The 13,779-nt window shown below is 55.8% G+C and overlaps 1 protein-coding gene and 1 long non-coding RNA gene across 3 annotated transcripts in view; one reads left to right on the top strand and one right to left on the bottom strand.

Annotated features, from left to right (window-relative positions):
* Window positions 1-13,779, top strand: part of LOC311613558 — a 475,229-nt gene that overhangs the window by 81,367 nt on the left and 380,083 nt on the right. The window lies entirely within an intron of this gene.
* PKNOX2 (PBX/knotted 1 homeobox 2) overlaps window positions 1-13,779 on the bottom strand; it is a 226,186-nt gene that overhangs the window by 69,952 nt on the left and 142,455 nt on the right. For both annotated transcript variants that reach the window (XM_084867568.1, XM_084867567.1), the window contains exon 3: window positions 6,100-6,208. In XM_084867568.1, the coding sequence (XP_084723694.1) occupies window positions 6,100-6,186 (87 nt within the window). In that variant the 5' untranslated portion in view covers window positions 6,187-6,208. The remainder of the gene's footprint in view (window positions 1-6,099; window positions 6,209-13,779) is intronic.

Here is a 13,779-nt window from a genome sequence, read left to right as displayed (position 1 = left end):
CGCTGGCCCTGCCTGCACTTCTGGGGTGTTGCTGACATGTGGCTAATAGGAGAGAGGCCGTGGACTTGGACTTGAGTCTTTCTCCTCCCAGTTATTGCACTTTCCTAGAAATTGTATGTGCCCCACCCTTCCACCCATTTCTAGGGGACTCCTCGCTCACGTAGTAGTGCCAAACCAGTGATTTCTAGGAGGCCCTCAGTGGCGAATCAGATTGCAATGTGTGTGCACAGTGTGTTTGTGTGTGTGTGTGTGGGGGGCAGTGTTTAGATCTGGAAACACATATTTGATATGCCTAGTGTGTTCCTAATAAAAAATATGTACTGAATGGATGAGAGAATGGAAGGAATCGTACTGAAATGACTCGCCTAAGTTGACACCATTCCTCAGCAGTAGGGCTGGGACAGAGCCTAGGATTCCTGCGTTTCTACTCTATAGTCATCCCACTCTTCCTCCTGCAGACCCAGAACTCCAAGAACAGCAAACACCCTTGGGCCACGAATCGTCCCGCCTCCCCTCCCGCCGGGCCAGGCAGACACCGGAGCTCCTAGGTCTCCTGGGGGGGAGGGGGGCAGCGTGTCTCAGGCTCCTGGGCCAGTGGCTACTTGACCACCTGTTCCCGGATTTATTTTAAGCTTCGTATACTTGGGCCATTAACTATTTTTGTAGCTGTTGAGGGCACTCATGCTGCTTGGTAGTAAGAGGATAGACAATAAAATCTCTGTTCTCTGGGTAAATATCAGAATTCAGGTAACAAGTTTATTGGCTAAAATACCTGGACAAGGCCATTGGAGTGAGGGAGTGTTTGCAGGCCTCCTGGCTGGCCCGCCTTCTCCTAAATGGGGACACAAAGGAGCATAGTGGGGCCTGAGGCTGCCTTGCCTTTTACACAGGAGGACTCCGGGTCTTAAGTGAGTTGGAGTTTAGGGATGTGTCCGGTTTAAAGGCCTTGGTGGCCCCAGCAGCCAGGGAGAGAGGTCACGGTGCACAGAGAGAAAAACCCAGCCGAACATAAGAAAAGAAATAGGAGAGTCTGTTTGGAGTCTGTGTGGATGAGTCAAAGCAAGGGCAGGCAGTTCGCCCAGATGGTCCCTGGGGTGCTGCCCCCAGGGGCACGAGAGCTGTCAATCACAACCGCAAAAAAGGCTTAGGGGGACCTTCAAAGCTGCTGAATTGACTGCATTGCTGCAAAGCCAATGAGTTTCACAGGCAGCCGAGCAGAGGGCCTGCAAGGCAGGGGGCTCCAGCCCTTAAAGAGATGAGAGGGCTGCAAAGTGTGAAAACATCTGAACCAGCTTCTGTGGCCGCAGCTGCAAGGCCCGGGCAGGGGCCATTCACAGCCAGGGGGCCCTCGCCACCCCCTCTGCATCCAGCTGTGAAATCACCATGGGAACCCCAATGACTGATCAAAGGTCCAGCTTCCACAGGATGGCTGCTCCCGACCCACCGACCCACCGACCCACCGACCCACCGACCCACCGACCCACCGGAGTGGGAATGGCGCTGGGATGGGGAGGGTGAGGAGGCACTTGGAGGAATGGAGGGGTCTGGCCTCCCTAACATGCTGGCCCAGCTCAGCCTCCCTGTGACAGAAAAGGTAGGATAGCATCACCTTGACCCCCAATCTCCAAGCACAGTTTCTTGGGGTTCTGGACACCATTCTCCTCATCCGTGGGCTGCAGAGGGGTGGAGGGGATGGATGAACACAGCTTTTGCCCAAGGGTCCCAAGGAGATAATTGAAGTCTGACATGAGCTCCCCAGACAGCCCTGAAGTCCTAACTTGTGTGCCCCGCCTCCCTCTGGTCACCAATGAGGCCACATCCTTGAGGAACTGCCAAACCCTTTCGACATCACCCACCATCAAGTCATGCTACATACGCACCTACCTACCTACCCTTCAACTTGTTCCTAAACTGTCAACTGAGTGCCCTCATTCATAGGGGCTGCGCCTGGTGGGTGAGGCCGACCCCACCAAGGTTTCTGCTTTCTAGTCTAAATGCTCATGCAGCCCCATGTGCTGGGGCCATGCAGACAGAGGAAGACTGAGCCCTAAATACACACACAACTAGACCAGATGCAGGATTTGTCTTCCTACAAGCCAAGGGCAAAGATATCTGAGGAACAGTGTGTATGTGTGTATGTTTGAGGAAGCGTGGGGGTGGGTTTTTGTGTGTGGGTAAGGCGAGGGTGGAGGAGCTGGTAAATCCAGAGGGTTTCCTGAAATTGCCAGTGGAGGTACCAGAGGGAGAACTTTGCTTGGTTAATGAGGTTGCATGTGGAATGAATGTTACAGGAAATGGGAGAACTTGAAGGACCTTTCAGAGGTGGAGAGAGAGCACATGAATGAGAGGTGTATGCCTAGAAGGAGCAAGAGGGCCGCTGTGTCACCATGAGGATTCTGGGAGGGAGCGACAGTAGAGAATGTAGTAACTTGGAGAGTTCCTTAGAACTGGGGTGCTGGGCTGTGGCAGGAGGGCTGGGGGTCGGGGGTCCAGGTGACAGGTGGCAGAGATGCGGAAGAACAGAAGCGGTGATACAGAAATTCATACAACACAGTGAGCGGAGGCCCACACACCTAGTTCACATGTCTCCCGGGACACGATGCTTTCATGGAACAAGCATCATAGAACTGCAGGCGCCCAGGTGACACACCCCTGCTCTCAGGGAGGTCTGTGTGGACCAAGGGCCCAGCTACCTTGAGGGAGGTGAGGCGCTGGGTTAGACAGCAGCAGGGGTGCGACCCTGGTGGAACTTATCGGAAAGCCCCGGCAGGAAGAAGCAGGCCATAGGATGTGTCCAGTGGTCGCTGCTTTAGCGCTTTCTAAGCGTAAGGTCTGTCTGAGGTGCACAGTAAACACAGAGTGACATCCTCACGAGCAATCACGAGTTGCCCCATGTTGGGCTGAAATGGGCTGAGGGGTGGGGGCTGAATGGCCATCGTCCGCGTGGTGCGCCCCATACAGCGAACGCTGCTCTATGCAAATGGGAGGAGAGAGAAAGCCTCCTCCATGCTAATAACTTTATTCCCCAAACTTCAAAAATGAAATTGCCAAGTTAAAAACTTGCCTTGAAAAAAAAAAAATTTCTAATTTATTATAAAGAAGGTCCGAGGCTTGGGAATTTTGCAATGCAGATTCCTAATTTTCCAAAGTGAGGGCCTCCTGTGCATTGGAGTAGATTATGCTCGGCTCCGCTTGCCCTCAGCGCTACGGGAACGTTATTAAAACGGCTGCCCCGGTCTCAGGAGGGGCGCTGCCTCTCGCTTCCTTTCTCGTTTTGGGGACTTTGTCAGACGCTGTCCTTTTCGACAGTGTCAGGAATTGGGTTTCCGAGAGGCGACCTAGAGATGTGCTCAGCTGTGCAGGCCTGGAGGAGACAAGTCAGACTGGGTCCCACAGTAATGAGATGAGAGCTCCCGGAAGGAGGAGGGGGTGGGCATCCTTCCAGAGGCCCTCGTGTGCCCGAGCCCTGCCCCCCCTGGCCCCGGCTTTCCTGAGGACACGGCGCCAGAGAGCAGCTGGCGCTCGCAGATAATGAGCACCGCGGGGCAGGGCGGCAGGGCCTCCCCCGAGAAGCGGGATCGGCCTTCCGCAGTCCTGGTGGGAAGAAGGCAGGGGGACCAGAGCAAGTTCCCAGCAGGAAACCCACATGGAAGACATTCCTATGGGCAAGCCACTCTCAGCAGCCCTGAGAGTGGGGAGGAGGGCCCCCCAAAAGCCAACTGGCCTCAACGTTTAGCACTCCTCATAGACTATGTGCCCCATGAGCCCATGTTCTGGCGACCTCAACCCCTCTGCCCTCCCACCTACTCCACTGCTGCCCTAACTCCTCGCATGATCCCCTCCTCCCCCCCATCCCATCCTGATGGTTTCCTTGGGAACCAGCCCAGCCCAGGGAAGCCCATGGCAATCTCGCTATAGCCCAGTAGCCCAGCCAAGGCCATAAAGACACCAGATCTTGGCCTAGTCTCTACTATGGATGCTGAGCCAGATTCTTCAGCCCTGGATCTCTGAGGTCTCAAAGAGGTGTGTGGCTTCCCCAGGCAAATTATCCTTCCTTCCTTCCTTCCTTCCTTCCTTCCTTCCTTCCTTCCTTCCTTCCTTCCTTTCTTCCTTCCTTCCTCCATTCCTTCCTCTCTCCCTTACTTCCTCCCTCCCTTCCTACCTCTCTGAGAGTAGTTTAATGGTGAAGTACTGGTGACTCCTCAGAGGCCATAGCCCGGGGACAGTCCCAGTTGGGGAATTGGAGCTTCAATTTCTCACCCAAAAGGCTACACCAGCTCCGTGGTGGCTTCCAGAGCGCCTCAGGGCCGCTGCCCCACCCCCACCTCCTCCACCAGCAACTGGGATTTGTTAAGCTCCGCTCTGTGCTGAGTGAGGCTCCTCTACTTAACTACTCTCTCGGATCAGCATTCTTGGGCAGCACAGGCCCTTCCTGCAGCCCTCCTGCTAATCCCCACCAAACCCAAACTTCGCCCAGCTGCCGGGGCAGCAAAACAGGCTGGGGAGAGGCAGCCGCTGCCAGCTGCCAATGCAGAGCCCTGGACCTCCTGGCCCACCCCAGTCCCCTGAGCCTTGGGCATAGCGGAGAGGACCTTTGTGCCCACCACCTGCTAAACACAGGAAGTGCCCCATTGCCATGCCCGTTGCTACTGTGGCCCTTGGAGAGCAGCCTCCGGACAGTAAAGGAACACCCCAAATTCCTGCTCTTTACCAACACCCCGGCCCCAGCAATGCCTGTGTCTACCGAGAAGAAGAATGTTGTCCCCATTGCGGGCCTGGTTTCCAGGGCTCCCCTAGTCCAGGCCTCCTGCTTCCCACTCACTCTGCAGAGGGAAAGGGCCCGACTGTGGCTCACCCGGAAGCATTCACACAGCAATCTGTGTCAATGCCAAGGTCAGCCTGCAGTCATTCACGAAAAGCTACTGCCGTGGGCCCAGTGCTTGCTGGGTATGAGTGCAGGGCAGGGAGACTAGGAAGGAGCATGGAGTCGATGCGTGGGGGCAGGGTGGGGACAGAGGACACGTCCTGGCCGGCTGGTGAATGCCCAGTGCTCTTGCACTTTTGCAGGCTGAGGAGTCAGTGGTGGCCGGCTTGCTAGACACCCTGCAAAGGGCAGTTTCCGGGGAATACCAGGATGGCTAGCGTAACTGCTAGAGCTCACACTAAACTGGGGGAGCCAGGGCCCGCCCTGTGTCTGCACCCCAATCCCTTCATGCTGCCCAGCCCTGGGCTGTCCACGAGGGCGGCTGTGTTTGAGGTGTCTGATGCAGGGATGCCAGGACAGGGCAACGACGGGAAGGAGTGGGAAATGCTGCCTGGCACACAATAGGCACTCACGTCACATTTGCTCCATGAATGAATGAATGTTCTAGCCGGCTGCATTTCACATGACAGACATACGATAAATAATTATCAAATTGATATTGACTTGTGAGACCAGGCTAGAGAGAACAGGACAGTGTGAAGGTCACGGTCAGAGGTTGGAGGCTGCTGTGGGAGCGCAGCATCGTGGCTAACTCAGAGCCTCGGAGAATGAGGTGTGGGAGGCACCGGGGGGCAAAGGTTAGAAGCGATCAGGGCAAGGCCCACAGGAGCCCAACCAGGAAGCCGGGCCAGGCTTCCAGGAGCCGAAGAGGGACGAAGAGACCAGGAGGAGAAGCTGGAGTCTCCGAGGCCCCTGGGGACTGCAAGCAGAAGGAAGGGTTGCAGGGCGTAGAAAGACAGAAGCGGAGCACATCCTGAAGAGAAGGGAGATTCCTCCGATGGGCAGGCAGAGAAGGTGGACATAGGGGCTCCGGTGATCATGACTAGGTGCTGGTCTAAAAGGGCCTCTAATTTAAAAGTTTCCCCAAACACTCAAAGGCAGGCTCAGTTTACCAAATATTCCTGGTTTGGAGCATTTGTCTGATGTCTGCTGTGAGTGGGGAGTAAGAGCTGACCCCCGCGTCTATAAAATGCAATGACCTCCCTTCCAGTGTTTGCCGAGCTCTCTCCAGAGAGGCCTCCCCAGGCTGGCCAGGGAAGAGCCCAGACCCACCAGGCCCTGCCCTCTGCCCCTGGAAGACACACACCCCTCCCATCGGTTGGGTGGACACTCACCTGTGGACTGTCCTGGTAGGGTGGGGGAGGGACATTTTGCGTGGCCATCATCGTCAGAGCTGGGGCTGGGGAGGCATGTTGCATCATGGGATTGATTCACATCAAGGATCTGTGGCAGGAGAAAGGGGGCCACACGTTAATACTGAGCACAGGGAGCCCGGGAACCAGCAGGTGGGCATCTCCTCAGGCTGGGCCACCTGGACTGACCAGACACTGCAAGGGGTGAAAGCCCAGGAGAGGCCTGGGAGGGGCTTGCTGAGAGATTTGACTTGAAAGAAACAATATTCAAATCAGATGTAAAATAACCTGTAAAAGCCATGCTTATCTCAGCATCAGCTGGGGTTGGGGCTTGAAGGGAGCGAGGGGAGGGGACAGAGGCTTGGCTGGTGGCAGCACAGGGGGAGTGGGGCTGTTCGGGTGCCCACAAGACAAGGTCTTTCCCTGTCCCAGGCCTTCAGAGCAGCCACCTGCACTGCCAGGGCAGGGAGGCCTCAGGCCTCTCTGCCCTTCCAACTCCAGCTCCCACCTCTCCGCTGGCTCCTGCTCCCGGGTGTGCTCACCACACCCCCTAGTGGTGGGAAAGGACGTGGGGCTCTGGTCCCCTTAGAGTCCAGTGGTCTGCAAACTGCAGCTCTCGAGCCACATGCGGCTCTTTGGCCCCTTGAGTGTGGCTCTTCCACAAAATACCACGACCTGGGCAAGTCTATTTTGAAGAAGTGGCGTTAGAAGAAGTTTAAGTTTAAAAAATGTGGCTCTCGAAAGAAGTTTCAATCGTTGTACTGTTGATATTTGGCTCTGCTGGCTAATGAGTTTGCCGACCACTGCCTTAGACAGGAGGGTGGAGGAAGCAGCGTGTGTGTGTGTGTGTGTGTGTGTGTTTTCTAGGTGTGTGTGTGTGTGTGTGTGTGTGTGCACCTATCACCTGTGGGTTTTTCTAGGGGGGTGTGTGTGTGTGTATGTGTGTGCCTATCACCTGTGGGTTTTCTGTGTGTGTGTGTGTGTGTGTGTTTTTTCTAGGTGTGTGTGTGTGTATGTGTGTGCCTATCACCTGTGGGTTTTTCTGTCTGTGTGTGTGTGTTTTCTAGGTGTGTATGTGTGTGCCTATCACCTGTGGGTTTTTCTAGGGGTGTGTGTATGTGTATGTGTGTGTGTATGTGTGTGCCTATCACCTGTGGGTTTTTCTGTGTGTGTGTGTGTGTGTGTGTGTGTGTGTGTGTGTGTACGCGCGCGCTTCAGGGCTTACAGAGGTGCCTGCCCATTCTAGGAAGGGAGACTTTCCTTGGGCTTCGTTCAACACAGAGTCAGAGCCCAATGGCCATCCCCCTTCTTACAGCCGAGGAGATGGAGGCCAGGAGTGAGGTGTGTGTTTGGGGGGCTGGGTGCTAGCGAACAGGAAGGGGACCCGAGTTTCCAGATTCCCAGTTCCTGGTCTGCTCTACTGTGTCCCTGACCCTCACCCCACAATGACAAGCAAGCTGACCCCACCGGGCCTCAAGATTTCTTCTTGAACCAGAAGTAGCTGCCGTAAGGGGAGACAGCCTAGCCGGGCAGTGCCACCCAGGGTAACAGGATGCCCAGAGAGCTGTGTGGCTCAGAAGATGCCCTGAAATATTTAGAGCTAGAAACCACAGGCATGTCACTGTGAGGCAAGAAACCCCTATGGGAGGCAGGCCCTGCCCTCCCAGGTGGAGGGTGCTGATGGCCAAAGATGTTTGTGGGCACAGCCTCAGACATCCTTCTCTTCTCCTCCTCCCGCTGAGCCCCCCTCCCCAGGGCCTCCCAAAATGTTCCATGCCTGAATTCTGGGGGGATGTGAGGGTGTTCCGGAGCTGCCTAAGTAAAAAGGAGGGTCTCTAGGGTGCTATGCAGCATGCATGTGTATGCATGTGCATTTGTGTTCATGCGTGAGTACATGTGTGTGCATTGGTTCTTTTCCAGGGAGAGGAGGAACTATCAGTTCTGGCTGACCTGTCTCTGAAGGCATGTTTTGACCTTAAGCGCATGTGGGAAAGCACTGGAAACCCAGGTATTCATTCGAACAATGCTGCTAAATGTCAGCTGTGTGCGGGAGCGGTGCTGGAGGGTGTGGAAGCTCTCTTTGGACCCTGAGGGAATGAAGGAATATGGATTGGGGGGGGAGGTTCAGCCTTTCCTGGAACTCTGGGAGATGAGGTACATTTTGATGGGTCTGTGGTCCCAAAGGCAAAGGCGGAGCCCTTCCGGGAACACCAATTTCAGATGCTGCTTTGCTGGAAGAAAGTGAGCCTCTGAGGGCTGCAGTGCCAGTAGCCTCCAGCAGAGGGCGTCTGGGGGCAGAATCTGGGGTGAGAGCTCAACAGGCAGTTTTAGGGGCAATTATTCCTGGATGAAAAAGTCATAGTGAAGGCAAAGCGAAGGAAGTGCATTGAGGAGGATTTGGGCTAAAGAGAACCTTTCAATCTGATTCTTTTGTTCACTGTCCAGTGAATGAGAGGTCAGATCCGCTGTCCCTAGAAATATTCACACAGTTTGAGGGCTGCCCTGCCTGGGGGTAAGGAGGGGTGGTTAGGGGTGATCTGCTCCCACAAACAACCACGGTCAGGCTGAGCGGAGACTGCCCAGTCCAGAGGCTGCCAGACCGTGGAGCAGGAGCCAGCCCTGCCTCGGGGGACGCAGGAAAACTGTCCCGAGAATGCAGATGGCCTTTGCCCCTCCTCCTTCCCCTCCCCCTCTCTGGGGTCACCACAGGCCACTAGACCACTGCCCCATTGCCCCCTGGGCTTCTCCTGCGAGAGAACAGAAGGCCTTTTCATCAGGGGCTTAAGTTTCCCTCTCTGCTCACTCAGGCGCAGCGCCCTGGTAACCTGAGTGAGGGGGACAGGAGATGGTGCCACCTTCTCTTCTTCACTGGCCCCCACCACACAGACACTGCCCGTCCCAGGGGCAGCCTGCTGGCCAGGCCTGGGGCTGGGGGGGGGGGCTAAGCGGGACCACCTGGAGAGGGATGTCGGGGCCTGCCTTTTGGTGCCAGGGCCCCGCAGCTGGGGTGTGGGAGCTCCTTGGGCAACATCTGGATGTCGGGGCCTCTGGGGAACCCACCCTCTGGGAGGGGGAAGGGAAGCAGCTGGCCTGAGCGGCGGCGGCGGCCGCCCAGCCCGGTCTTCTGAGCGTTTGTTGGGCTGGGAGAGCCACGCGCCCTGTCCAGAGGCCCCGGCGCTGTTACCAAACACCAGGGCACTCGAGGGAGCAGGGCCAAGACTGCAGATGGAGGACACGCCAGGTGCAGTTCTCCACAGGGCAGCGTCCTACCGCGGGGAGGCTCGCCTTGGGAGGTGGCTCCTAATGCCGAGAACCTGATTACAGGACAGCGTGGAGGGGGAAAGCCTCATGCGGCACTCGGCCCCACGTGATAGCCAAGGAGAAATAATTCACGTCACTGAATTATTATCATCAAAAAAGAGCTACAAATGCCATTTTCCAAACCCAGGACCCCGAGAGGCAGTGTGCCTGGGCTGGGTGGGTGAGGGCCGTGGAAGGACACCCCTTTAGGAGGTAGATACGGGCAGCTCTCTGCCTCCCTGACTCTCTAGCTCCCCCAGCCCTGCAGGGGGTGGGCGGGGGGGAGGCCCTTAGTCAGGAGCCCAAACCCCAGCGTGTTGACAAACAGGCTTAGACACAGAAAGACCCAGCTCGTTAGGAAGGAGCTCATTAGGACTTGTTGACATGAAACCTATTAGGCCAATTAACATTCCATTAACGGCCCGGGGCACCAAGGGGTTAATGCTGCCCAGTAATTGGGCGGGGGGGGGGGGGGGGGGGGGGGGAATGCCGGGGTTGGGGGCTCAGGGCCTGAAGGATGAGAAAGCCTAATTGGGGGCTCTCTGGCCAGCTGGCCCCTGCGGCATCTGCCCTAGCTGGGACCGTAGCTAGGAGGACCCAGCATCCTCGTACAGCGGGAGAGGGAAGGAAGGGACCCTTCGGCTCTCCACTGGCCCACCTCATGGCCCCAGACCGACCAGGGCTCCAGGACAAGTTGGGGGTCCTGCCACCTTCTCAGACTCTGAAAGGGGTGTTTTCTCCGTCCACTGTCCACCCTCCATCCCCTGCTGGTCCAGTTTCTTATTCCCAAAGAAGTAAGTCCCCTCTCCTTTCTGTTAGATGACTCATTCTCACCAAACTCATTGGAAAAGCTACCATCCTTGAGGCCATGGAGTCTAATTCATCTGAAGAATATAGTTTAGCGCCCAAACCGGTTTGGCTCAGTGGTAGAGCGTCGGTCTGAGGACTGAAAGGTCCCAAGTTTGATTCCGGTCAAGGGCATGTACATTGGTTTGCGGGCACATCCCCGGTGGGGGGTGTGCAAGAGGCAGCTGGTTGATGTTTCTCTCTCATCGACGTTTCTAGCTCTCTATCCCTCTCTCCTCCTCTCTGTAAAAAATCAGTAAAATATATATATATTTTTAAAAAGAATATAGTTTAGGGCAGAGGGATGGGGCAGGGAACAGTGTGCCTAGGGCACCTGACTTCCCTCCCCCCTTTCCTGCCTTCCTTCCCCCTCTCCCTTTTCTCTCTCTCCCTCCCCCCCTCCCTCCTTTCTTGCCTCTCCCCCCCCCCCCCCCCCCCGCCCCAGCATGGCACTAGGAGGCACTGCCCCGGGCCCCAGAGAAGCCCTTCTTTTCTGCCCTCCGACCCGCCAGCCGTGTTTTCATTATTCTCCTTCCCTCCCTGCATGTAGAGGTTGTAGAAGCCCCATTCCCTGCCTGGGCCTCAGTTTCCTCACCTGTGAACTCTCATGATCGGGGCCTGTGCTTAGGGTCAGAATGTCTGGATCCACACCCAGCTCCCCCATTTCCTTATGGCCTGTACAAGTCAATCTCCCTCTCAGACTGCAAAGTGAGGGATCTCGCCAGAATGTTCTGCAAGTCTTTGGCCACGGTCAGCCCTGAATGCAAGGCTAGCTGAAAGGAATGGGAGACTGTTGGTTTGCAGCTTGAAAGTGAGAGAAGGAGGCCCCTGAGGCAGGGGAGCTGGAGCCCTCTCAGCCCCCAGGTGGGGTACCACTGCTCCCCCACTCCCCAACCCCCACCCTGGACCAGCTGCCCAGGCTGGGTTCTGACGTCTAGACAGATTTGCAGGAGGCTGAAATAACACAATGAACTCAGCAGGAGGGCCCAAAAGGCTGCATTAGTAACCAGGCTGGCTTCAACTTCTCCCTCCGGAGTAACTGCCTCAACCTGGCGGAGCCGGTTTATTTTCCTTCAGCCCAGAGAGCTTGGTCCAGACGGATGGTCTCCGGCCCAGGCCCTTCCCATGGGCGGCCTGTAGGTGGCGCCGCGGAGCCCACTTTAATTGCATTATATAATGTAACCTGTTTACTAAATCGTGTAATCAGCCGCCTTAGGATTTACAGCTTCGGGTGTGTGTAGAGAATTGGACTTTTGAGTCAAATTTAAAAACAAATAAAAATGAGAGACAGCTGTTGCTGATAGTGTGATATTCATCTTTTGGAAACAAATTCACCCCCTGGCTATAAATTATGCCTGGAAAAAAAGTGTTGTTGGTGGGAAGGAGTTGGCCGGGCTTCCTATGCTGGCAACGCGGAGCGATGAATCTTGAAATAACGGTGTCAACCTGTCACTGATTTCATGTGACTATGGATTTATCTAAAGAAACACAAGCACGTGCACACACACAGACATACACCCACCCAGGTCTCTCTGAAGAACCTGGTAAGGACCAGAATCACACCCCGAACGGAGCTCTGGGGTCCCTGTGTGTGGGTGAGCACGTGGAGTCAGCCCTGGGCAGTGACAGGTGAGACCAGTGGGGGATGGAGGAGAGGTCAGGGGTGGGCTGGGAAGCTTTCAAATGGGAGGAGATCTGGTTAATATGTTTCACAATGATGGACAAGGGAAGGGCCCTGGAGGAATGATGGGACAGGGGTCTGCTCCCCAGGAGCCCGCCCCTCATAGCAGGTGGAACACTGACCTGTGACTTTTCACCCAGGTGCTCAGAGCTCAGAGCTGCTTGCTGGTGGCCTAGCAGATGCTGCTTCCCCCATCTTCCTGACGTTGGGGAGCTGGGGCAAATGGGAGTTCTCTAGTCTGATAAGTGGGCGCAGAGTGTGGTGTGGGAGCCAGGGGGCACACAGTGTGTCTGTTACTGAAGGGAGGACGGGTGGGAGAAGTGAGCAGCATGCGGGCTCAGGGTCAGGTCCCCTTGCTGATCACATGTCCTAAAGGCTGGCTGGCTAAAGAGCCCAAGTCCTTGCAGGATGCCCCAGCCAGGAGGGCCACTCCCCTGGTGCCCTTCCGGTTCCCGCTTGGAACTCTCGTGGGAAATAATTCTGCTCGGACTTCCTGCCAGAGGCAGAGATGACAACCAAGACAGAGGGCAGCTCGGGCCCTTTGGCCACCATTGTCATTTGCTACCTTTCTGGGAAGGCTGGTTGGGAGGTGGCGCCAGGTCATGCCCTATTGTTATGATGCTGGTCTCCAGGGAACAGAGTGGGGGCAGAGCTGAACCAGCAGGAGCTTGGACTAGGACTGGGCTTCTAGCTGGAGATGTGACAATCTCTCCCTCCTTCTTTCCCTTCCTTCGGCCCTTACCTGCCTCGTGGAGTGAATGGTCTGGAAGTGGTTCGGCCTCTGTGAAACCACAAAACTCAGACCCTCCTGCTCCCATCCCAGGAGTGTGGCTCCTGCCATGGCCTGTGGCCCTCCTTCCAAAGGCAGCCTCTCCTCGCCTTTCCCGCCCCCAGGGCCATTTGGCTGTTTGCTCTCTATCTGGAATAACAAAAGGCCCCCGTGTGGCTGCGTCCACAGGTCACTGGACAGACCCAGCTTGGCTGGACAGACCCAGGGGGTCTTTTCTCCCCCCATCCCTCTGTGCCCACAGCTTAGGGGCTTAGCGGCCACACAAGGCAGAGGATCTGACTACAGAGTGGGGCTGGCAGTCACAGACCCACCACCCTCATCCGTGACCCGGTCCCTGAGAGCAGCCCCCACCTCGCCCCATTGCTTCCCGTCCTGCCTGATACACAGGGTTCCCGCCTGGCAGGCCCAGAGCCCAGGGCTGCAGCTCGTCCTCCTACACTCCCTGGTTTAGCTAATTTTCAACCTGCCTTCACAAAGCAGACGGGAGGAGGCTGGCATGGCTCCATGGCTGAGTGCCAATCTAGGAACCAGGAGGTCACAGTTAGATTCCCGGTCCAGGGCTCATGCCCCAGTGGCAGGTTTGAGCGATTCTCTCTCATCATTGATGTTTCTATCACTCTCTCTCCCATCCTTTCTAAACGCAATAAAAAAATATTTAAAAAAAAAAAAAAAAAAAAAAAAAAAAAAAAAGGAGACAGGCGTGAGAAAGGAGAGGAACCATGCTCTGCCCAGCCCTCTGCAGCCTGCTCTGCCTCCCACAGGGGGAGCAGGGAGTGGCAGGGCGCCCCCTCCCCCACTACTGCCTTGGTTGTCACACCTTTTCTGGCTTCAAAAAGCCCCTGATATATTTTACAAACTGAAACAGCAATTTAATTCCTCCTGATAGCGGCAATAGTCCATTAGATCTTCCTACTGAGGAGCTTAACAATAATTCCTTTCATCCAGCTGCTTCTTCTTGATCTGAAAATCAGTCCCCTAAGAGCCGGCAAGAGTTCCCATTACTCTCCCCTGAGCTCTGAGCACCTGAAGAAGATTCTCATCTCCT

This window comes from Pipistrellus hanaki (genome assembly GCF_964339955.1).
Source record: "Pipistrellus hanaki genome assembly, chromosome: 19".
Taxonomy (NCBI): Eukaryota; Metazoa; Chordata; class Mammalia; order Chiroptera; family Vespertilionidae; genus Pipistrellus; species Pipistrellus hanaki.
This window is presented reverse-complemented; position numbering and strand designations above follow the sequence as displayed.